The sequence below is a fragment of the Abramis brama genome (assembly GCF_963993115.1).
Source record: "Abramis brama genome assembly, chromosome: 24".
Classification (NCBI taxonomy): Eukaryota; Metazoa; Chordata; class Actinopteri; order Cypriniformes; family Leuciscidae; genus Abramis; species Abramis brama.
In genome coordinates, this window is record NC_139986.1 from 1,817,701 (window position 1) to 1,840,200 (window position 22,500).

A 22,500-nucleotide genomic window follows, 5' to 3' on the forward strand; every position below is an offset into this window, starting at 1 on the left:
CTCTCTCTCTGATAGGAGCATCGGTGTCCTCGTGTATGTGATGCTGACGGGTATCTCTCCGTTCCTGGGCGACGATAAGCAGGAGACGTTCCTCAACATCTCTCAGATTAACGTCAGCTACACCGAGGAAGAGTTCGAGACGCTGGACGAATCCGCCATCCACTTCATCAAGTCCCTGCTCATCAAAGAACCTGAGTGAGACGCGCTTATAAAGACTTCTATCTCAAATAAATATCTAGTTCAGTCATGAAACTCTAGAGGACTCGGGCCGATCGCATCACGAGCTCATGGCTCAAGCTGATCAGCATTTCACCAGTTCGCTGTAATCTAGTCCTTAGAACACAGACAAATATTAATAAACGCAGGCAGCTTGCTTGCTCAGGGGTGGCTGGGGATCGTTTGTTAAAGTCACACATAGTGTGCATTTCTGAGTTTGAGTCGTGTCAGCTCAGGCACACCGTTATTACAGTATTATTTAGATCAATAGTTCATCAATGAATCCTGAAAAATAAAATGTATGATGGTTTGTAATATATATGTGAAATATCATGTGACACTGAAGACTGGAGTAATGATGCTGAAAATTCAGCTTTGATCACAGGAATAAATTACACTTTACTATCTTTACTATATATTCACATAGAAAACAGATGATTTACACTGGAATAATATTTCATTGTTTTTACTGTATTTTTTATTTAAATAAATGCAGCTTTGATGAGCAGAAGAGGCTCTTTCAAGAACAAAAAATGTTATCGACCCCAAATCTGTTTTATTATAACACTGTTTTATATATATTTATATATAATTTGATATATTCATACCTTTTCTGCAATTTAATCAAACAGGCTGAAATGTTTAATATTGTTTTCCCTCCAAAATGATTTCAGGTTTTTTGTTGTTGTTGTTTTTTACATTGATCACAAATTAAAACTATATTCATGAAAACATTAAAAATAATGTTGATTAGATAAAAGTCTTAATAAACTGCCAGTTTATGAAAGATAGTTGTCTTAACAGTGAACATGCAGTAAATGTGAAACTTCAATGCGTGATGTGAACGTTGTTTCTGGTAAAAAAACATTGGGTTATTTTTTTTTAACCCAACCGTTGGGTTACACATATTGGGTCACTATGTTGCGGATGTTTCTGATGTTGATGATGTGTGTACAGGAGCCGAGCGACCGCTGAAGACTGTCTCCAACACCAGTGGCTTCAGCTGAAGGAGCAGGACCTGAAGGAGAGCATCTGTGAGCCCGTCAGCCCTGATGAAGAGGAGGAGGAGCTCTTCGTCATGGCCTCCTTCACCCCCGACCCCAAGGCCATCTCCAAACGCTTCAAGTTCCAGGAGCCCTTCTCCACGCTTCCCGGAGGATTCATCTACTGACACACACACACACACACACACACACACACACACGATCACTCGGCCTCCTCACTGTAAAAACTGTTCAGTTCACTTAACAAATTGAGGAAACCCGTTGCCTTAAAATGAAGTAATGTATCAGTAGTGTAATGGTCAAGTTCAAGTTTATTTACTTAATAATTTAAAGGCAACGGGTTTACAGTAAATAAACTTAATGCTTAATTGAAAAAATGAAGTTATATGAACTTGATAATTCCACATTACTTAATTTTTTCGATTAAGACGTTTATTTACTTAATAATTTTAAGGCAACGGGTTTACAAAAAAACAAGTTGGGTCAACTGATCAGTTCCTACAGCTGTCCTCACTCGCGATCTGAACCTGTAAGCCAAACGATGTTGTGTTCGTCTCTGTTGTTTCTGTTCGTGCTGCTTTATATTTACATGGTTGCGTTCCTGAAGACGAAGCCTTGCTGTGACTCTCTCGCGCTCTTTCGTTCTCTCGAGTTCCTTTTGGTGCCATGCTTCAATATTTCGATGATAAGGGTCATAAACGTTTCTCGTGATGTCGTCTTCTGGTTGCCTTTGACATGTTTGTACAAAATTAATGTTGTTTGTTTTTTCTGCAATCCAGAATTAAATGTAAATTAATCTAATTTTATATTAAGAGTATTTCAGTGTCATGTTTAAAAAGCCATTTTGTATGTTCAGGTCATTCCTGGGTAAAGATTTCCACAGCAATAACACTTACATTTACACATATATATGAAGAAAATGTGTCTTTCTGTGTGTTTACTTTAACTCATGTTAGAGTTATAACTGTAAATTGATTTGTCACTATAAAGAATATTTTAATGGCAACAAATTTCCAAGTGACTGTATTGATGCTGTAAATAAAAATTTGTCTTGAAGGCCACTCACTCTCCCTCATTATTATGATGATTGCTGATGATGAATGAAATGATGAAAAATAAATATATTTTCTGAATCTAAATAAATGTCATGCACAATCAGCTGTTCACCTGAACGCAAGGTGTAAAATTGGAGTTATAATTCAATCTATTTGGCAGTTGTTTGCTAAAAACTATAAGCGTATAAATACCAGAGGAGAAATATAACAAATTATCTCAAACTACAACAGCTCAATTAATTAAATATACAACATTAAAGCTGCAGTAAACGATTTTTCCGACGCAAGCATGTAGTCCCTCCCTTAACTCGCGTGATTGGCTGAGAGCTGCCAGCAAGATTTCTGATTGGCTCACACACGCGACAGCTTTTTCTGTGTAGTGTGCGAAGCCTAGGGTTGTTGTCGTCATCAAAAGAAGTGTGATTGCTTTAGACACCTATTTTATTTGTATCTGTCTGGAAGTTGGGATATGTGTGGAATTCAAAAGAAAAAAGCAGGGTTCCCATTGGTCCTTGAAATCCTTGAAAGTGAATCTGAAAAAAGAAAAGAAAAATTAAGCCCTGGAAAGTTTTTAAAAATAAACACACATAGATACAGGTCCTTAAAACTGCTTGAATTTATTTTGTGCAAGAAGTTTTCTGGGGAAAAAATCCATATTATTCCCTCCGGTCCGTTAATATGTTATTTCGCCAACACTTCGTGGCCAATGCGCACTAGCTTGCTTGATTTACGTTAGTTACGCGCATTTACGCGTTACGTTAAGTATTACTATGTGTTGTACGTTGCCATGACGTTCACGCGCTCACAAACTACTATGATGAAACCTCAAGGTTTCACAAGACACACCGTGAAACATTGCAATAGTCTGAAACCACGGAAACGATGTAACCTTGCTCTCTCTGGAAATGTGTCCCCACACTGAGTCCTTGAATTTGAGGGTATTGGACCTGGAAAGTCCTTGAAAGGTCCTTGAATTTGAAGTTAACCAAGGTGTGGGAACCATGAAAAAAATCACAGCTTGGTTTGACTTTGAACAACCAAGTAGAAGTCCACAAACAAGTAAACAAAAGAGACCCTTTTCACATTTCCGGGTTTCCCAGAAGCAGAAGTTGTCATAGTTGGGTGAACTATAGCGGTGAAAGAGAGACTACATTAAAAATATATGTAGGGGTGTGTTTGTTTCCCTTATGTGTCCGTGTGTGTGGTTGTTCCCCTGACTGTGTGTGTGTGAGAGAGAGAGAGAGAGAGAGAGAGTCTGTGTGAGTGTCTGGTTGTTTCGCTTATATGTGTGTGTGTGTGTGTGTGTGTCTGTGGTTGTTTCGCTTATATGTGTGTGTGTGTGCGTGCGACGTGCGTGTGTCTGTGCGAGTATCTGTGTGAGTGTCTGTGTGTGTGAGTGTTTGTGGTATATATATATATTGTGTGTTTTTTCATATTTTCACAACTTTCAAAAAGAGTAAAAAATTTTTTGATTGATTGATAACGGCAATCAGAATAAAGAAAGATTGTACCATTACTCCCACCATAGCAGCTGTATTAGAAACACCCTCACATCAGCGTTTAGTGATATAAATGTGCTTACAGTTTTTAAAAAATGAAAATACATAAAAACTCTGCATGATTCACGATGCGGATAACCGTTTATAAGCGCGTCATCACAGTCTACGAGAAGGTCTAATGGAGATGGCCTTTGTTTTGGCGCCCTCTGCTGCGTGACGTCATGCAATTGTTTTGAGCTTTTCAAACACATTTATTTGGTTTTGCTTTTTAAAAAATCTATAATTATTAATATTAACATACATGTATCTGTTGGTAAATTGGTGTAACATATTGTATAGCTAAAAACGTAAACTAATAAAATCTGTATTAAATCTACAGAATTAGCGCGTATATCTCAGTAACGTTAGTGTTCTGCCATTTAAAGCGCCAGTGATCGCGGGTGTTCGCGGCTCCGCTGTGATGATGTGTCATTGATGTGTCGTGTAGGCCTCGCCCGTGAGGTGCTCTGCCCGTGAACACGGAACCGGACCTCAGAGCACCGGGAGAGAGACGGGAGATGCGCTGACGCGGCGGATTGACGGATTCCCGTGACGCGCGTGTTACCGATGGAGGACTGGGCCCAGTGTTTGGATGAGGCCGTGCGGGTCGCGCGCAGAGCCGGGCAGGTACAGTTATGCTCATCCATAACGATCATATCCAGCTAACAGTTATAATGCTGAAACGCTAAAGGACGAGCTGTACAGTTAATAAACACTGCGCTGTTTTACCCGGTATTTCCTTGTTGTTGTATCAGCATGTTGACACGCGACTGTGTTTAATCAGTCCAGCACAAATCCCGCATTATAGCAGCGCTTATATATGAATCAGTATTGATACCTGTTCTGTAATAGTCAAAGCACTATAAAATATAATAAACTATAGGATCTGTTCGACTGATGACATTTCCTTGTTTACCTGTTAAATAACCATGATAAAGCTTGTTATCTGACCAGGGTGGACTAATGCAACCTGTGTAGAAGCATTAGGACAATACTTATTATTATTATTATTAATATCATTATTTTTATAATTATACAAACGTTGTTCAATATTATAATTTGTATTATTATTATCAATAATTTTTCATTTATATAAGTAGTTATAGTAATAATAGTCTATTATTATTATTAAATATAAATTAATATAAATAATAACAAAAGTAGTTTATGATTGATTATTATTATACATTTATATAAATAACTATAGTAATAATAGTCTATTATTGTCATCAATACATGTAAATTTGACTGAGAATGGTGGTGTGTGTGTGTGTGTGTGTCTCCTCCGTCAGGTGCGTGTGTCTGTGTGTGTGTGTCTCCTCCGTCAGGTGGTGGTGTGTGTGGTGCTGCTGTGAGATGTGTGTGTCTCCTCCGTCAGGTGTGTGTGTGTCTCCTCTGTCAGGTGGTGGTGTGTGTGGTGCTGCTGTGAGATGTGTGTGTGTGTGTCTCCTCTGTCAGGTGTGTGTGTGTCTCCTCTGTCAGGTGTGTGTGTGTCTCCTCTGTCAGGTGGTGGTGTGTGTTGCTGCCTTGTGCGCAGCGCGATTTTATTCACTCTGCTAGGCAGCCTGGACACCATGGACCAGATTTTCGCCTCCGCGAGGGAACCAATCACAGAACGGGGAGGGAGCAGCAAGACGATGACGACGTCTATGCGACACACCGAAGCAGTTTGTTTATATCTGTGGATCCAACATGGCATCAGACGCGAAGCTACCTTTCGATGTAGTCTTAGATAGTGTTCTAAGTAGTTTAGTCGCTGAACGCCATCGTGTACATAAATCTCTGACCCATCGTCTTCTTCCTCGTCGAATTTCTGTCGCTCTACATACGTCATCTGGTATAGTTGAAACGATTGGCTATGAGCTACGTACAGGCGCATTTGATAGACATCCGTAGCGCCCAATAAACGGCTCTGGGCATTCGTAAACCACGCCTCAAATACGAGAAAATGAACATGTGGTTCCCAGACCATGTCTCAATGAGACGAGGTCTGACGTTAGCCAGGCTAGGTGTGTGTGTGTGTGTGTGTGTGTCTCTCCTCCATCAGGTGTGTGTGTGTCTCCTCCGACAGGTGTGTGTGTGTGTCTCCTCCGTCAGGTGTGTGTGTGTGTGTGTGTGTGTCTCCTCCGTCAGGTGTGTGTGTGTGTGTGTCTCCTCCGTCAGGTGTGTGTGTGCGTGTGTGTGTGTGTGTGTGTGTGTCTCCTCCGTCAGGTGTGTGTGTGTCTCCTCTGTCAGGTGTGTGTGTGTCCTCCGTCAGGTGTGTGTGTGTCTCCTCCGTCAGGTGTGTGTGTGTGTGTGTCTCCTCCGTCAGGTGTGTGTGTGCGTGTGTGTGTGTGTGTGTGTGTCTCCTCCGTCAGGTGTGTGTGTGTCTCCTCTGTCAGGTGTGTGTGTGTCCTCCGTCAGGTGTGTGTGTGTCTCCTCCGTCAGGTGTGTGTGTGTGTCTCCTCCGTCAGGTGTGTGTGTGTGTGTCTCCTCCGTCAGGTGTGTGTGTGTCTTCTCCGTCAGGTGTGTGTGTGTGTGTGTCTCCTCCGTCAGGTGTGTGTGCGTGTGTGTGTCTCCTCCGTCAGGTGTGTGTGTGTCTTCTCCGTCAGGTGTGTGTGTGTCTTCTCCGTCAGGTGTGTGTGTGTGTGTCTCCTCCGTCAGGTGTGTGTGCGTGTGTGTGTCTCCTCCGTCAGGTGTGTGTGTGTCTCCTCTGTCAGGTGTGTGTGTGTCTCCTCCGTCAGGTGTGTGTGTGTGTGTGTCTCCTCCGTCAGGTGTGTGTGTCTTGTCCGTCAGGTGTGTGTGTGTCTCCTCCGTCAGGTGTGTGTGTGTGTGCGTGTGTGTGTCTCCTCCGTCAGGTGTGTGTGTGTCTCGTCCGTCAGGTGTGTGTATGTGTCTCCTCCGTCAGGTGTGTGTGTGTCTCCTCCATCAGGTGTGTGTGTGTCTCCTCCGTCAGGTGTGTCTCATCTGTCAGGTGTGTGTATGTGTCTCCTCCGTCAGGTGTGTGTGTGTGTGTCTCCTCCGTCAGGTGTGTGTGTGTCTCCTCCGTCAGGTGTGTGTGTGTGTGTGTGTGTCTCCTCCGTCATGTGTGTGTGTGTGTCTCCTCCGTCAGGTGTGTGTGTGTGTGTGTGTCTCCTCCGTCAGGTGTGTGTGTGTCTCCTCCGTCAGGTGTGTGTGTGTGTCTCCTCCGACAGGTGTGTGTGTGTCTCTCCTCCATCAGGTGTGTGTGTCTCCTCCATCAGGTGTGTGTGTCTCCTCCGTCAGGTGTGTGTGTGTCTCCTCCGTCAGGTGTGTGTGTGTGTCTCCTCCGTCAGGTGTGTGTGTGTGTGTGTGTGTCTCCTCCGACAGGTGTGTGTGTGTCTCCTCCGACAGGTGTGTGTGTGTGTGTGTGTGTCTCCTCCATCAGGTGTGTGTGTGTCTCCTCCATCAGGTGTGTGTGTGTGTGTGTGTCTCCTCCGTCAGGTGTGTGTGTGTGTCTCCTCCGTCAGGTGTGTGTGTGTGTGTGTGTGTGTCTCCTCCGTCAGGTGTGTGTGTGTGTCTCCTCCGTCAGGTGTGTGTGTGTGTGTGTGTGCGTGTGTCTCCTCCGTCAGGTGTGTGTGTGTGTGTCTCCTCCGTCAGGTGTGTGTGTGTCTCCTCCGTCAGGTGTGTGTGTGTCTCCTCCGTCAGGTGTGTGTGTGTGTGTGTGCGTGTGTGTGTCTCCTCCGTCAGGTGTGTGTGTGTCTCCTCTGTCAGGTGTGTGTGTGCGTGTGCGTGTGTGTGTCTCCTCCGTCAGGTGTGTGTGTGTCTCCTCCGTCAGGTGTGTGTGTGTGTCTCCTCCGTCAGGTGTGTGTGTGTGTCTCCTCCGTCAGGTGTGTGTGTGTGCGTGTGTCTCCTCCGTCAGGTGTGTGTGTGTGTCTCCTCCGTCAGGTGTGTGTGTGTCTCCTCCGTCAGGTGTGTGTGTGCGTGTGTGTGTGTCTCCTCCGTCAGGTGTGTGTGTGTGTGTCTCCTCCGTCAGGTATGTGTGTGTGTCTCGTCCGTCAGGTGTGTGTGTGTGTGTCTTGTCCGTCAGGTGTGTGTGTGTCTCCTCCGTCAGGTGTGTGTGCGTGTGTGTGTCTCGTCCGTCAGGTGTGTGTGTGTGTGTGTGTGTGTGTGTGTCTCGTCCGTCAGGTGTGTGTGTGTGTGTGTGTGTGTGTGTCTCGTCCGTCAGGTGTGTGTGTGTCTCGTCCGTCAGGTGTGTGTGTGTGTCTCCTCCGTCAGGTGTGTGTGTGTGTCTCCTCCGTCAGGTGTGTGTGTGTGTCTCGTCCGTCAGGTGTGTGTGTGTCTCCTCCGTCAGGTGTGTGTGTGTCTCCTCTGTCAGGTGTGTGTGTGTGTGTGTGTGTGTGTGTGTCTCCTCCGTCAGGTGTGTGTGTCTCCTCCGTCAGGTGTGTGTGTGTGTCTTGTCCGTCAGGTGTGTGTGTGTCTCCTCCGTCAGGTGTGTGTGTGTGCGTGTGTGTGTCTCCTCCGTCAGGTGTGTGTGTTTCTCGTCCGTCAGGTGTGTGTGTGTCTCGTCCGTCAGGTGTGTGTATGTGTCTCCTCCGTCAGGTGTGTGTGTGTCTCCTCCGTCAGGTGTGTGTGTGTGTCTCGTCCATCAGGTCTATGTATGTGTCTCCTCCGTCAGGTGTGTGTGTGTGTGTCTCGTCCGTCAGGTGTGTGTATGTCTCCTCCGTCAGGTGTGTGTGTGTCTCCTCCGTCAGGTGTGTATGTGTCTCCTCCGTCAGGTGTGTGTGTGTGTCTCCTCCGTCAGGTGTCTCCTCCGTCAGGTGTGTGTGTCCTCCGTCAGGTAGGTGTGTGTGTGTGTCTCCTCTGTCAGGTGTGTGTGTCTCCTCTGTCAGGTGTGTGTGTGTGTCCTCCGTCAGGTGTGTGTGTGTCTCCTCCGTCAGGTGTGTGTGTGTGTGTGTGTGTGTGTGTCTGTCTCCTCCGTCAGGTGTGTGTGTGGTGCTGCTGTAAGATGTGTGTGTGTGTGTCTCCTCCGTCAGGTTTGTGTGTGTGTCTCCTCCGTCAGGGGTGTGTGTGTGTGTGTGTGTGTGTGTGTGTGTGTGTGTGTCTCCTCCGTCAGGTGTGTGTGTGTGTGTGTGTCTCCTCCGTCAGGTGTGTGTGTGTGTGTGTCTCCTCCGTCAGGTGGTGAAGTGTGTCTTCTCCATCAGATGTGTGTGTGTGTGTGTGTGTGTGTGTGTGTGTGTGTGTGTGTGTCTGTCCTCCATCAGGTGGTGGAGTGTGTCTTCTCCATCAGATGTGTGTGTGTGTCCTCCATCAGGTGGTGGAGTGTGTCTTCTCCATCAGATGTGTGTGTGTGTGTGTGTGTGTGTCCTCCATCAGGTGGTGAAGTGTGTCTTCTCCATCAGATGTGTGTGTGTGTGTGTGTCCTCCATCAGGTGGTGAAGTGTGTCTTCTCCATCAGATGTGTGTGTGTGTGTGTGTGTCCTCCATCAGGTGGTGGAGTGTGTCTCCTCCATCAGATGTGTGTGTGTGTGTGTGTGTCCTCCATCAGGTGGTGGAGTGTGTCTCCTCCATCAGATGTGTGTGTGTGTCCTCCATCAGGTGGTGGAGTGTGTCTTCTCCATCAGATGTGTGTCTGTGTGTGTGTCCTCCATCAGGTGGTGGCGTGTGCGGTGCAGCAAGAGAAGTGTGTGCGCAGTAAAAGCACTCCCACAGATCTGGTGACGGAGGCGGATCAGCAGGTGGAGGAGCTCATCATCTCCACCCTCAGGAGCAGATTCCCTGATCACAGGTGCATCTGGAGGATCGTTACACAAACACACACACACACACACACACACACACACACACTGAGCTGACACTGTCCTTACTCTGAACTAATACTAGTACAATAAAATACACTAGAAATATTAGAGGCAAAAACTAAAATTATAGTTTTTATAATTTGACTATAGATGATTTCTCATCGCTCTATAGTAGTGAAGCAGCGAGTGACGCTGCGGTTCGGGAAACACACCCCAGGTCGCCTTGACAGAGCCAGAGGAGACAAACTGCTGGGCAAAATTACTAACACTTAATCTAATATTAAAGTCGAATCTGAATATATAAAAAATAAAAGCTAATTCAGCATATAAATTGATACTATAATACTAAAAAAAGATACTAAATAATTCTAAAATAAGACTGAATTACCATGTAAATATCAGGTTATATGAACATGATAATGAAGTGTTTTGCAAATTAAGATGATTTTCCTGTAGAAGATTTCTATAAAGGCACGACACACTGTTTAATGTTCACCATTCTTTAGTAATAACTGTTGGTGTAATGTTGATGTTGTGTGTCACATGATGTCACTGAAAGGTTTATCGGAGAGGAATCGTCTGCCGCCGGAGTGAAGTGTGAGCTGACCGACAGCCCGACCTGGATAATAGATCCCATCGACGGGACCTGCAACTTCGTGCACAGGTACCAGAAGCGTCTCCTTATACTGTGTTTAAATCATCAGAGAAATATATTCCCAACACACAATCCTTGGCTTGCAGTTTTCCCATGGTGGCGGTGAGCATCGGATTCGCTGTGAGGAAAGAGGTAAAGCACGGATGAATCCCAATGACTGATGATGTGCATGTACAGTATAAAGTGTGTGTGAATAAACGTGTGTGTGTGTCAGCTGGAGTTTGGTGTGATCTACCACTGCTTCGACGGGACGCTGTACACCGCCAGGAAAGGACACGGAGCCTTTCGCAATGGGGTTCGGCTACAGGTTTCCAAAGAGAAAGGTCAGCAAATTATTTAACTTATTTTTTTTCCAATAAATAATAATCAACTTGCCACTTTATAATGGCAAAGTAAAACTGATTTGAATTATAAAACACATAGTTACGGTCCTGAATGCTGATTAGACCATTGTTAAACTATAAATGTTTCCTTGACAAATTAAGAAAACTAAAAATAAATATAATAATAATAATAATAATTAATTAATTAAATACAAATAAATTAAAGCTAAACTCACATTAAAAAAAAAAAAGACAAAAACACAAAACAAAATTACTAAAACAATCTAAAATTAAAACAGAAACTATGAAAATAAAAATAAAGAAAAAGGTCAGCAAGCTTATTTTTTTCAATAAATGATAATCAATTTGTCGCTTTATAATGGCAAAGTAGAACTGATTTGAATTATAAAACACATAGTTACGGTCCTGAATGCTGATTAGACCATTGTTAAACTACTGTATAAAAGTTTGGGGTCAGAAAGTTTTTGAAAGAGTCTCTTCTGCATTTATCTTTTATCAAAAATACAGTAATACAGTAATTGTTACGGTGTGGCAGAGGGACGGGGATCTCATTACAGCAGTATTTAACAAATAAAGGTAATCTAAATAAGAGATCCAACAGGAGAAACATAAATCCAAACAGGAAAAGATGATAAACCAAACGGGAAACAACGCCGACAAAAGCCGATAACAAGGTGCAGGTGATAGTAATCAATCACTATGGTAACAAACAACAGTAACTATAGAAAAAAAAAAAAACAGGAACTAAACACAGGAGAAACTTCAAAATAAAAGTCACATAACACAAAAAAACAAGGGAAACCATGACAATAATATTCTAAAATATTATTCCAGTGTAAATCAGCTGTTTTCTATGTGAATATATAGTAAAGTGTAATTTATTCCTGTGATCCAGTCTTCAGTGTCACATGATCCTTCAGAAATCATTCTAATATGATAATTTGATGCTCAAGAGACATTTATGATTATTATCAATGTTGAAAACAGCTTCATATTTTTGTGGAAACTGATAAATTTTATTTTTCAGGATTCTTTGATGAATAGAAAGTTCAAAAGAACAGCATTTATTTGAAACAGAAACATTTTATAAAATTATAAATGTCACTTTTAAACATTGTAATGTATCCTTGGTTAATAAAAGTGTGTGTGTGTATATATATATGTATAAACGTACAGACCCCAGACTCTAAGTTAAATGCATATTTAAATAATTCATTAAAAATATGAATGCTCTTTATGGGTTTAATCTCACTTTATTGGCATGTTTTTGCTACAAGCCTTTGCTAATTAAATTCCACCGTACAGTAAATGCTGCAGACATGATTACAGTATGTGATGATATGATGTGTTTCGTGTCTCGGTCAGATGTGTCCAAGGCCCTCATTCTGACTGAGATCGGGGCCAAGAGAGATCCTGCAACTCTGGATATCTTCCTGGGAAATATGAAGAAAATGTTGAGCGCACCGACTCATGGGTACGGCCACACTGGGAGAAATCACATTTCAAAGTTGCACATAAGCAAGATTATTGGAGTGTGTTTTACAAGAAAATTAATTGAGTCTTTATACTTCAAAATGAACTTGCCATTTCTCTGTGATCAAATTTACTATAATCCTACACCATTTGTTTCAGTGCAACATGATATACAACATGAAATCCATTTTATTTTTTTCCCAAATTCCGTTTTTTTTTCCAAATTCATTTTTTGGGGGTTTTAATTTTTTGGACTTCATTTTAATGGTTGTTAAATTTTAGAAGAACACTTAGAAGGGCCCAATGAAATACTTAAAAAAAAAATTATTCTGTTATATTTTTACAAAATTCTGTCTTTTCGGTTTTAAGTTTTCTGGATTCCATTTTAGCGGTTTAATTAAATTGTAATAATCAAAAAACATCTACCTATTTGAATTCATAAAAACAATTTTAATAATTAAAAAATTCTATGAAATGTTTATTTTATTTTTTCATAAATTCTGTGTTGTGTATTTACATTTTTCTGGCAATCAAATGAAGGCGTAAAACATTAATTACATTTATAATTTAATCATATGAAATTAAACTATTTTTTTGTCAAAGCTGCACAACAGCTTATAATTAAAACATGAAAGTCAAATTGTGATTATTCCTTAAAAAAATTGTTTAATAATTTATTATTATTATTATTATTATTACATTTAGATGTAGCTAAATTATTCTGTACAACAGTAATATATTTCTGTCACAATTTCTTCAAGTTAAACCGAACTTTTATTTTGACGGGTTGCGGTGAAGACCTTTGAGTTTCTGTGCGTTTATTATATATGACGAGAGTTTTTCTCATATGAAATCCTCAAGAAGTGACTCTCAGTGATGGAGTTTGTGTAGTTTGTAGAGCAGGCAGAGATTCCTCCTATTGAAATGTTGTGTCATGTGTGACGCCCCGTCGCCCATCCGTGTGTTCCCGGCATAAGTCTCTCGTATCTCATCCACAAATGTCACTTATGGTGCAATATAAGTGTGTATGTAGTATTATAAAACTGTTAGTTCCGGCCCTTGATTCTGATTGGTCAATAGCTGCGTTTTATTCACGATAAACCGCTTCACCCAACGGTTGTATCCCTACACAACACCCCTAGCAACCACTCTTAGCAACTGAAATACATGTTTGTTCTCATTGATATTGTTCATTGAAGCGTATAGAGTATTGTGAGAGATCGTAAGCGAGTGTACCTGCATTTACAGTAGATATAGCATCTTCCTTCAGGTCAGTCATATATTCGTAATAAAAAATCTGTTTGAATGTCCTCTGCGATATCTTGTCCTTTTAACAGTTAGCCATTTATCAGTTGAGTCTTGCTTCTCCGTGTTCACAAGTTTCAGTCCTTTCAATATAAAAGTCTTCTCTACTGACTGACTCACTCATAAAGACAGTCTTTGTCTCCATCTAATGGAGAAATAATGTATGTAACTTCTGTTGCTGTTCTCGGTCAGGGACTATTTTTTCCAGCGGAAGGAAGGCTTTTAGAGATTTTTAAGTTGCACTAATACATATTTTTGGCTTTAATATGTGTATTGTGTGGTAACCGTTATATAAAAGCTATAAAGTACTCGAGGCTAGTGCTGTAACGTGAATAAGTCACGACTGACTCCGCTTGGCGTCGAGCCTAACAACACCCTCAGATTCACCATACAGCACAGCCTCCAGTACCTCATTACTTGCATACAGTCTGTTATGTAAATGTGACCTTTGACCCGCAGTGTGAGGATCATCGGCAGCTCGACTCTCTCCCTGTGTCTCGTGGCCAGTGGGTCTGCGGAGGCGTATTACCAGTTTGGTCTTCACTGCTGGGACATCGCAGCGGCCGCCGTCATCATCAGAGAGGCAGGAGGAGTCGTCATCGACACCACAGGTTATCATTATATTAGTATTATTATTATTATTGTTATTATTATTATTACATCATCAGAGAGGCAGGAGGAGTCGTCATCGACACCACAGGTTATCATTATATTAGTATTATTATTATTATTGTTATTATTATTATTACATCATCAGAGAGGCAGGAGGAGTCGTCATCGACACCACAGGTTATTATTATATTAGTATTATATATTGTTATATATTGTTATATATATTATATTAGTTATATATATATATATATATATATGATGTTTGAGTGTGTGTTGATGTCTCTCTGTGTGTTTGTGTCGTAGGGAACACACTCAGCCTTGTGTGTGAGTGTGTGTTGGTGTGTGTTGATGTCTCTGTGTTTGTGGCATAGGGAACGCCCTCGACCTTGTGTGTGTGTGTGTGTGTGTGTGTGTGTTGATTTCTCTCTGTGTATGTGTCATAGGGAACACACTCGACCTCGTGTGTGTGTGTGTATAAGTGAGTGTGCTGCTGTGTGTTGATGTCTCTCTGTGTTTGTGTTGTAGGGAACGCGCTCGACCTCATGTGGAAAATCTTCCTTTATGTTCTTATCAAGTGTGTAATTCATTAATAATGTAGGATTTTAAACAATAAGGGCTTTTATTCCTGATTCATTATTATTAATATTTCAGTAAAAACGCTGAAAACTCGAAGGTGAGAAACTTCATTGCTTAATCAAACAATGAGGCACACATGATGAAAATGTAAACATTTACATGTTCTCATACACAATGTAATATTTGTGTATAAACTGTAACTAAAAGTAGGATGTTTAAACTGTAGGATGTTAATATAGCTCAGTGTTTGCATACTGAACTTTAATAGTGCTATGAAAAGTGCTATAATAAAAGCTGCACCTGCGATTCATTTCACGTATTGTTTGGTTAAAGTTTTATTCATTTTATTTGATGTTAGCTTTGATAAATCTACTGTACATAAAAATCATTATTCAGATTAGATCAGTAAGTTCAACATGCGTTCTGCTGGGAGAACTGTTTCTTTAAAAACAGGGAGTGCAGTAGCACCAGGGATAAGTCCAAAGCAGGTATAAAGGGGGGGCAAGACGGACTCAGTCTCCTTGCTCCCCTCAGGAACCCGACGATCAAGTCATGCTTCCCCACGGATTTGGATCCACTGCATCATGATGTGTGTTAATATAAAGGCAACATACATTTTGAAGGCGGAGGAGACAGCCCTCGCTCCGACCCTGGTCTGATTTTGTAAATCCGCACCCGCCCGTACCTCGCGGTGCTTAAAGCCGCATCCGACCCGTTTTCCGACAGCAGCACTAGTTAAAATTAGCACTCGACCCGCTTAAAATAGAACCGACACCCGACCCGCAACTGAAATAAATTCAGTTTAGACTATCACATTATAGACACACTTACAAAAATGTTTATTGCCAGGTCATACAGAAGTTATTACACGACCATTAACACAAGGACAACTTCAGCCGAAGCTGTCAAAAGGCCGGTACATGAAGAACACGGCTCACGTTACCACAAAACTGAGTAGCCTCATCACATTTTACCAGTCGAACAGACGCGGATACAACACTATATCTGCCACGCAACTGACAATTTTTGGTTCAAACACGCCCTGCACACCACACATACTCAACAGTGTTAAGTAGGGCTCGGGTAAACGATTATTTATTAAACGATTAGTCGGGCGATTATTTTATCGATTAGTCGACTAATCTAACGACTAATTTGAATTAATTATCCTGTCTGTTATTCGCATATCTCTCGAACCGTTGTGGTTTTTAAAAATAAACATTCTGACATAAACGCTGTCAGCTACAATGTTTACTTCTGAATAATATAGTATAAACGTGATAAATCCATTTTGATTAATTTGAATAAAAAATTTATTTTCTTTACCAAGAAAGTGGCAAGATTAAAACCACTATTTTCTGTTTCAAACTTTCACATAGCATCTTTAGGTTATAATAACATAAATAATTCAAATCCAGATTTTGATTTTCAAAGATTTATTATAAAAAGATTATTTTTTCCCAAAAATGCAATAAATTCATGACACGTTTTTTTTTTAAAAATGCAATTAATCCATTGAATCAATATAAAAGTTATTTTTCATATTGAAACTGTTGAAAATACACAACAAAGTAAGTTGATCCACATGACAGCCTCTGAACTTGGTCAATACTAATCTTATATACAGGCACGTACTGGACTAAACATATGCTACATTCAATCAGCCATCGCTAAGAAATACCTTCTGATATTTTTTGACGCCGATCAGCTGTAAAATGGTCCTGCTCGGTTTTCGTTGACTGAGTACAAGAATTGAAAGTTTTTTAAAAGATCCCCTGGGGTTCACGTGTCAGCATACGACATAAGTTTGACGCTGTCGTGTGGGAACAAGCAACTAAACAGTCGGCATTTCTCTTCCTCCCGCGTGCCTCATCTTGTTAATCTCCTCACGTAAATGATTAGATTTCGATGGCTTACGTTTCTTCCCTTCGGCAGAATCCACCACAGGTTCATCAATGCCGTCAAATGTATTCATTCAAAGCGCCACCGTTACTGTTTACAATGCGTGGAATGGTGCGCTGTGATTGGTTGAGTGGATTTATCACATTCTGCAGAGAAAGAAGACTGGCGTTTGTCGCGGTTTGGAAAGAAAGGGAGAAAACATGACAGAATAACACGCGGGGCGGTGTGTGTGTGGCGAGCTGTACCTCCGGGAATGGTAAAAAATAATAATAATAATAATAATAATAAAGAAGCGTCGACGCAAAAAATATGACGTTGACGCACCGCTACAGCACTAATGTTAAGTTTTATAAATACTGTTCGACAGCACTGCTAGGTTTGTAACCACAGTTATCTGCGAGATTCCTCAGCGATGAAGTTCCACATTTGCCGCTATCCAACACGAAAATGCAGCAAAGCCTTTCACAATATTGTTTTCTTCAGATAACTCCAAATTTCTCCCACACACTGGACTTGATTTTTGATGACGTATTGTCGACAACTTTACAATCTCCACTAGCTATTCTTTTCTTCAACTCCTCAGCATCTCGACGACTGCAGATCGCGCGCGCGGTTATGAGGAATTTTTAAAAGTGAAAGTAGGTATGAGACTCCTGGGAGGGCATGGGCACAAATAAACTGATGTGGATTTTATCGGTTGGGAGCACCTAATGCTTCTACGAACCGGCCCAGGGGGACAAAGGTACCACAGACGTACCCGGGGTGAGGCAGCGAGGTCGAGGACAGGGACCCGGCTCAGGCGGCCCGAAGCGGGGTCTGAGTGTGTGGTGCAACACTTAGCTGTCTCTACATAACGGCAGAGAGTGTGTGAGAAGGCGTGACCGGGTCCTCGAACCCAACTGCCGGCTGGCGACACAAGAGGTAGCTGAGGAGTGCAAGGCTTTACAGGGTCGCACACCGCCAGTCTGGCCCTCTTGGGACCCAGGAACAGAGGGAATTGCTCTTTCTTTGAAAATGTAGGTACTAGGGCTGCATCTAACGATTATTTTTGTTGTCGATTAATCTATCGATTATTTCTTCGATTAGTCGACTAATCTAACGATTATTTTTCCGATTAATCTAATGATTATTTTTTGGATTAGCTGATTTATCCATTGGCAAACTTTACAATAAATAATACGCACAACTTCTACCATAAGTATTTCAAACTTTTATTAATTCATTTTCTGAAAAATACTTTGAAATTTCCCAGTATAAAAAATAAAGTGCCAGAATTAAAATGCAAACAACACTTTAGTGCATCATGTAACAATGCCACATAAATTCTGCCAAACACTGTGCAAAAAATACATTAATATGAAGGCATTGAGTAGTTTAAAGGAGCAAAGTCCAACATAAACACTGCCTAAAACAGTGCAAAGAACACCTGAAATGTTTCCTTTAGTTTAAAGGAGCAAAGTCCAACATAAACACTGCCTAATACAGTGCAAAGAACACCTGAAATGTTTCCTTTAGTTTAAAGGAGCAAAGTCCAACATAAACACTGCCTAATACAGTGCAAAGAACACCTGAAATGTTTCCTTTAGTTTAAAGGAGCAAAGTCCAACACAAACACTGCACAACCTAAACAGTGCAAAAAAAGTTGGGGGACTGTGTTACTAATTTGAATAACTTCACTTCACTCAGTTCAAGTAACAGAACAGATTAAAAAAAAAAACACAGAGCCCGGGAAGTCACCTGTGGGAGAAAAAAAAACAATCCATGGCGATGGTTTCACAATCCGTCCACTCAGTTTGTAAACCGTACTCACGAATTATCAAACTGTTCCCTTGTTAACAAATCGTGCCCACGAGTTTCTAATCCGCGCCCTCAGATTTGTAAACCATGCCTTCAGTTTTTGCAATCTGTACCCACAAATTCATAAACCGTGCCTACACTTTCGCAATCCGTTCCCACGGGTTTGTGGCTCGCCCTCATTTTAGAAGAACACCAGGAGCTACGTTGTTAACGAATCTAATTGTATATTGTTCTATTGTGTATTAAGTGTAATACATCAAATTGTCTTAACTGCATCTGCATGCTGAAAGTGATTCTCAATTATAGCGGGTATGGGGTGGAATATATGATTTAATATGAATGACGTGCATCAATCGTATATTCCACCCCATACCCGCTACACTTTAAGCATGCAGATGCAGTTAAGACAATTTGATGTATTACACTTAATACACAATAGAACAATATACAATTAGATTCGTTAACAACGTAGCTCCTGGTGTTCTTCTAAAATGAGGGCGAGCCACAAACCCGTGGGAACGGATTGCGAAAGTGTAGGCACGGTTTATGAATTTGTGGGTACAGATTGCAAAAACTGAAGGCATGGTTTACAAATCTGAGGGCGCGGATTAGAAACTCGTGGGCACGATTTGCTAAACCAAGGGAACAGTTTGAGAATTTGTGAGTACGGTTTATAAACGGAGCAGACAAATTGCAAAAAAAAGGCAGATAATCTAACAAAAATTCTGCATATCAATATATGTCAGCAAGATCTCAAATAGCATTGCAATGGAGGAATGTTAGCATGTTGACATGCTCTGAAGTCAGGCTTGCTCTTTTTGTTGTCACAATGTTGCCAGCAACTGAGAAAAGGAAATCTTGCTTCATTTTCTTTCCACCATTTTAATGGATTTTCATCCTTTGGGATGGCCTGCTCACCAAAGTACACAAGTGTCTCATTCCTCACTGCTTCGCTGTGAGAATCTTGATCTTGGACGTGACCAGTGTCTTCTTCACCGTTACTGTGCTCATCTGAATCCGAACCAAGCAAAGTATCCAGCAGAGAAACTGGCCTCCTCTCTGCACTGACTGAGTCATCCTGTTCCCCACCTTGATGTTCAGTTGTTTGCTCCCTCTCTCTTCTTTTCTCTTCCAGTGCAAGACCTTGAACTTTGAGGTGAACTTTTACAATGTCCTCTGCTTGCAGGAATTTTAGTTTGCGGAATCTGGGTGCAATAATACATACATTTTCTACATCATCTCTAAATTTAGTTTCCCTCTCCCATCTTGATGTCATCTCTTGTGCAGCAACGCATTGGAAAGCCTTGACAGCTGCATTCTCAAATAAGGTGCTCTTTATGGACTTCTGTAGGCCCTTCACCAGCGGAGGTAGAGCGGAAACAGTCACATAGGACTCTCCACTCAGGAAGACAGTGGCACACTCAAAAGGCCTCAGGACTTGTTCTACTTCCTCAAGTAGGCTCCATTGATCACTTTTTAAATCCAGGAAGCGCTTCCCTTGTGGTGTGACATCAGGATCCGAAAGCGTTGCCGTCACAGGCCACCTCTGTTCAAGCAGGCGGCTGATCATGTGCAAAGTACTGTTCCATCTTACGGATACATCTTGTATTAACTATGCTCAGGGGTACCCATTTGTTGCTGCTTTGCTTTCAGCCTTGTGCTGGCCAGCTCACTTTTTTTTAAATGTTCCACAAGGCTCTTCGCAGCCCTCAGTGCCCTGCTGATCTGGGGATCCTTTAGAGCATGGTTGACAACCAACTGTAATGTATGACCAGCACACCTGAGAGAAGCAATCCCATGCTTTTCTTCCAAAATGCGTAAAGCAGCAACCACATTTGCAGCATTATCATGTACAACCACGATTACATTGGTCATGGATATCTCAAACTTCTCAGCTGCTTTTTCCACCCAGGTAGCAATATTTTCAGCTGTATGCCGATCTTCAAGTGGCATGGTGGTCAAGTTGAATGAAGTAAGCTCCCAGTCTTCATTAATGAAGTGGCAGGTGACACCCAAGTATGCCTCTGTGGCAATACTGGTCCATGCATCTGTGGTGAGAGTGATTTTGGTTTTTACTTCTTTGAGTGAAGCTTTCACTCTCTCAAAATTCTCCTCATATTTCTTCTCCATCAACTTAGTGAAGTGGAACCTGGAGGGAAGTGTGTATCCTGGGTGGAACGCGTTGATCATCTCACGAAAGCCCTGACCCTCTACAATAGAAAGAGGTCTCATATCCTTTACAATCATGTTCAGAATGCTATCGGTAAGTCCGGCGGCCATGTGGGGCGTGCAAACAGTTGCGCTCTTTTTATGGAAGAAATCTTGCACGCAGCTTTGCCTCTTCCTGAGAAATAAAACAAGCACAACAATAACATCATTAACATTTTTAAACATGAAGTCTATGAATGCTAACAATATATCAGCTGTATTTTGAAGAGGGAATGTGTATCTGTATATTAATTTAACATAAAATCTATGAATGATGACAAAAAAATTTGTATTTCAGAAAGGGTAATTATGTCATTTTATTATGAAATATGCAAACAGGAAGCATTTTAAACTTTATTTTGAACTAATGGTACTAGGTATGCACCGATCGGCCCCATCCCTAAATGGTACTATTTCATAAAAATGTAAGATGTATACAGTAACAGGCCTATTTAGGAAATGTGTTGTTTACTATAGTCTGTTATTACTGTAGTGGGAGCATGATTTACTCAATTAACTTGTCCAGTAACTTGTCCGAAAATGCACTTGTGTTTATCTGCAAAAAGGTTCACATACAATAGATTGCAGCCTAGGCTACTGTTAATGTAAATATAACGTTAGTCATTTGTTTTTAAAGTCTACATTAGAGACCTGCGCGGGACGGATTTCTCCCTTAATAATTCCTAAAAAGCTGACATCTCAGTTCATCGCGAGCTCACAAATCTCTGTTATTATCAGTGAAACTGGCTGCACAATGAATCTTTCATAATATCTACACTTTGTTTGCTATAATCAGATGTTTTGCCAGTGTGCAGAATTCAGCACTGAACAAAACGTCCATTTTGAGCGGTGAGGGGATTCTATCTTAAATGCATCGGATTGGCCATTGCGTTCAAGAAATCAACACAAATGTCTGTGATTGGCTAAATTGTTCAACGCTGCAAAAATGTTATAAATAGATAGAGACTCGGGCCTGTAAAGCGTTTCTATTTTGTTTTAGTTGTTCTTGTTGCTTTTGTGCAACAGATGAATGACAATTTATTCGTTCTTAGATGTTCAGTTAGTAGATATTTACATTTTGCGGGAGTCCCGCGAATCGTTTTATTCTCCCGCAACCAGCACACACACGAGTGCATTACCGCCCGCGCCCGCACTCGGCCCTCAGAACTATATTCCCGCGCCGCTCCCCTGACAGCTTCAGCTCTAACGTCGATCCGTTTTTGACCGAAACACAGCAGGTATGACCGCAACAACAACTCCAATCACTGTAATAATTAGGCCTACTACTTACCCAGCTGGCTCGTCATTTTGAGTTCGCAGAGTCACAGGATGTTTCCTTTTAAGATGCTCGTTCATAGCAGTTGTGCTGCCATGGTATGCCATTTCAGCTTTACATAGTGAACAAAGCACCTTTCTGTTTGGGCGTAGTTTGAAGTATTCCCATACTTGATGATCGTGGTCTTGATTTATGTGATAAAGCCAGATTGTCGTTTTCACCATCAGCGGGAGCAGAAGCCGCCATTACTCAAAATATCATATAATTAATGTGACGCGTCGACGCATTTCATGCGTGTCGACGTAATCGATGACGTCGACGCGTCGTTGCGGCTCTAGTAGGTACCGCTGGCTCCGCTCTTTTGGGAGCCAGTGGCGGAACAGACACACACAAACAAAGAACTCTACCTGGCCCTCCACCGGGGGGAGGGAGTGGATCTGTGACCATCTCCAAGAGCTCCTTCCTCCATCCCTGAGTGGCCCGCTCAGGAACACTTGTGCTGACGCTTGCCACCTGGCTTGGCAGCGTCTGGAGCGGGCTGTCTGCGGCCGGGTCCACGCTGAGGCCTGGGTGGGTCTGCTGGGGCGGCTGTACTGGGGCGGCGAGCTGAGAACCAGCCCGGCCTGCCCCGAGAAACCAATCATCCAACCGAGACGGTTCGGGACACGGTGGAGGATTCCAGACGAGCCCTACCGCCTCAGCGGCCCTTTTCAGCATAGATGCCATCTCTGGATCTGGCTCGGGCAGCGCTGGTTTCCCAGAGGGAGGCAGCGGAGCCGAGTCGTCATCTCCAGAACCCAG

At 42.1% G+C, this 22,500-nt stretch overlaps 2 protein-coding genes across 3 annotated transcripts in view; both read left to right on the forward strand.

The window, feature by feature from the left end:
* The window catches only part of stk17a (serine/threonine kinase 17a), a 51,089-nt gene extending 48,808 nt beyond the window's left edge, over positions 1-2,281 (forward strand). For both annotated transcript variants that reach the window (XM_084103242.1, XM_084103243.1), the window contains 2 exons: positions 16-195; positions 1,174-2,281. In XM_084103242.1, the coding sequence (XP_083959368.1) occupies positions 16-195; positions 1,174-1,387 (394 nt within the window). In that variant the 3' untranslated portion in view covers positions 1,388-2,281. The remainder of the gene's footprint in view (positions 1-15; positions 196-1,173) is intronic.
* Positions 2,282-4,171: 1,890 nt separating this feature from the next.
* Positions 4,172-22,500, forward strand: part of impa2 (inositol monophosphatase 2) — a 21,977-nt gene continuing 3,648 nt past the window's right edge. Inside the window, exons 1-7 of the mRNA XM_084102327.1 lie at positions 4,172-4,440; positions 9,405-9,538; positions 10,111-10,215; positions 10,293-10,338; positions 10,421-10,529; positions 11,916-12,024; positions 13,788-13,939. Of these exons, the coding sequence (XP_083958453.1) occupies positions 4,381-4,440; positions 9,405-9,538; positions 10,111-10,215; positions 10,293-10,338; positions 10,421-10,529; positions 11,916-12,024; positions 13,788-13,939 (715 nt within the window). The 5' untranslated portion in view covers positions 4,172-4,380. The remainder of the gene's footprint in view (positions 4,441-9,404; positions 9,539-10,110; positions 10,216-10,292; positions 10,339-10,420; positions 10,530-11,915; positions 12,025-13,787; positions 13,940-22,500) is intronic.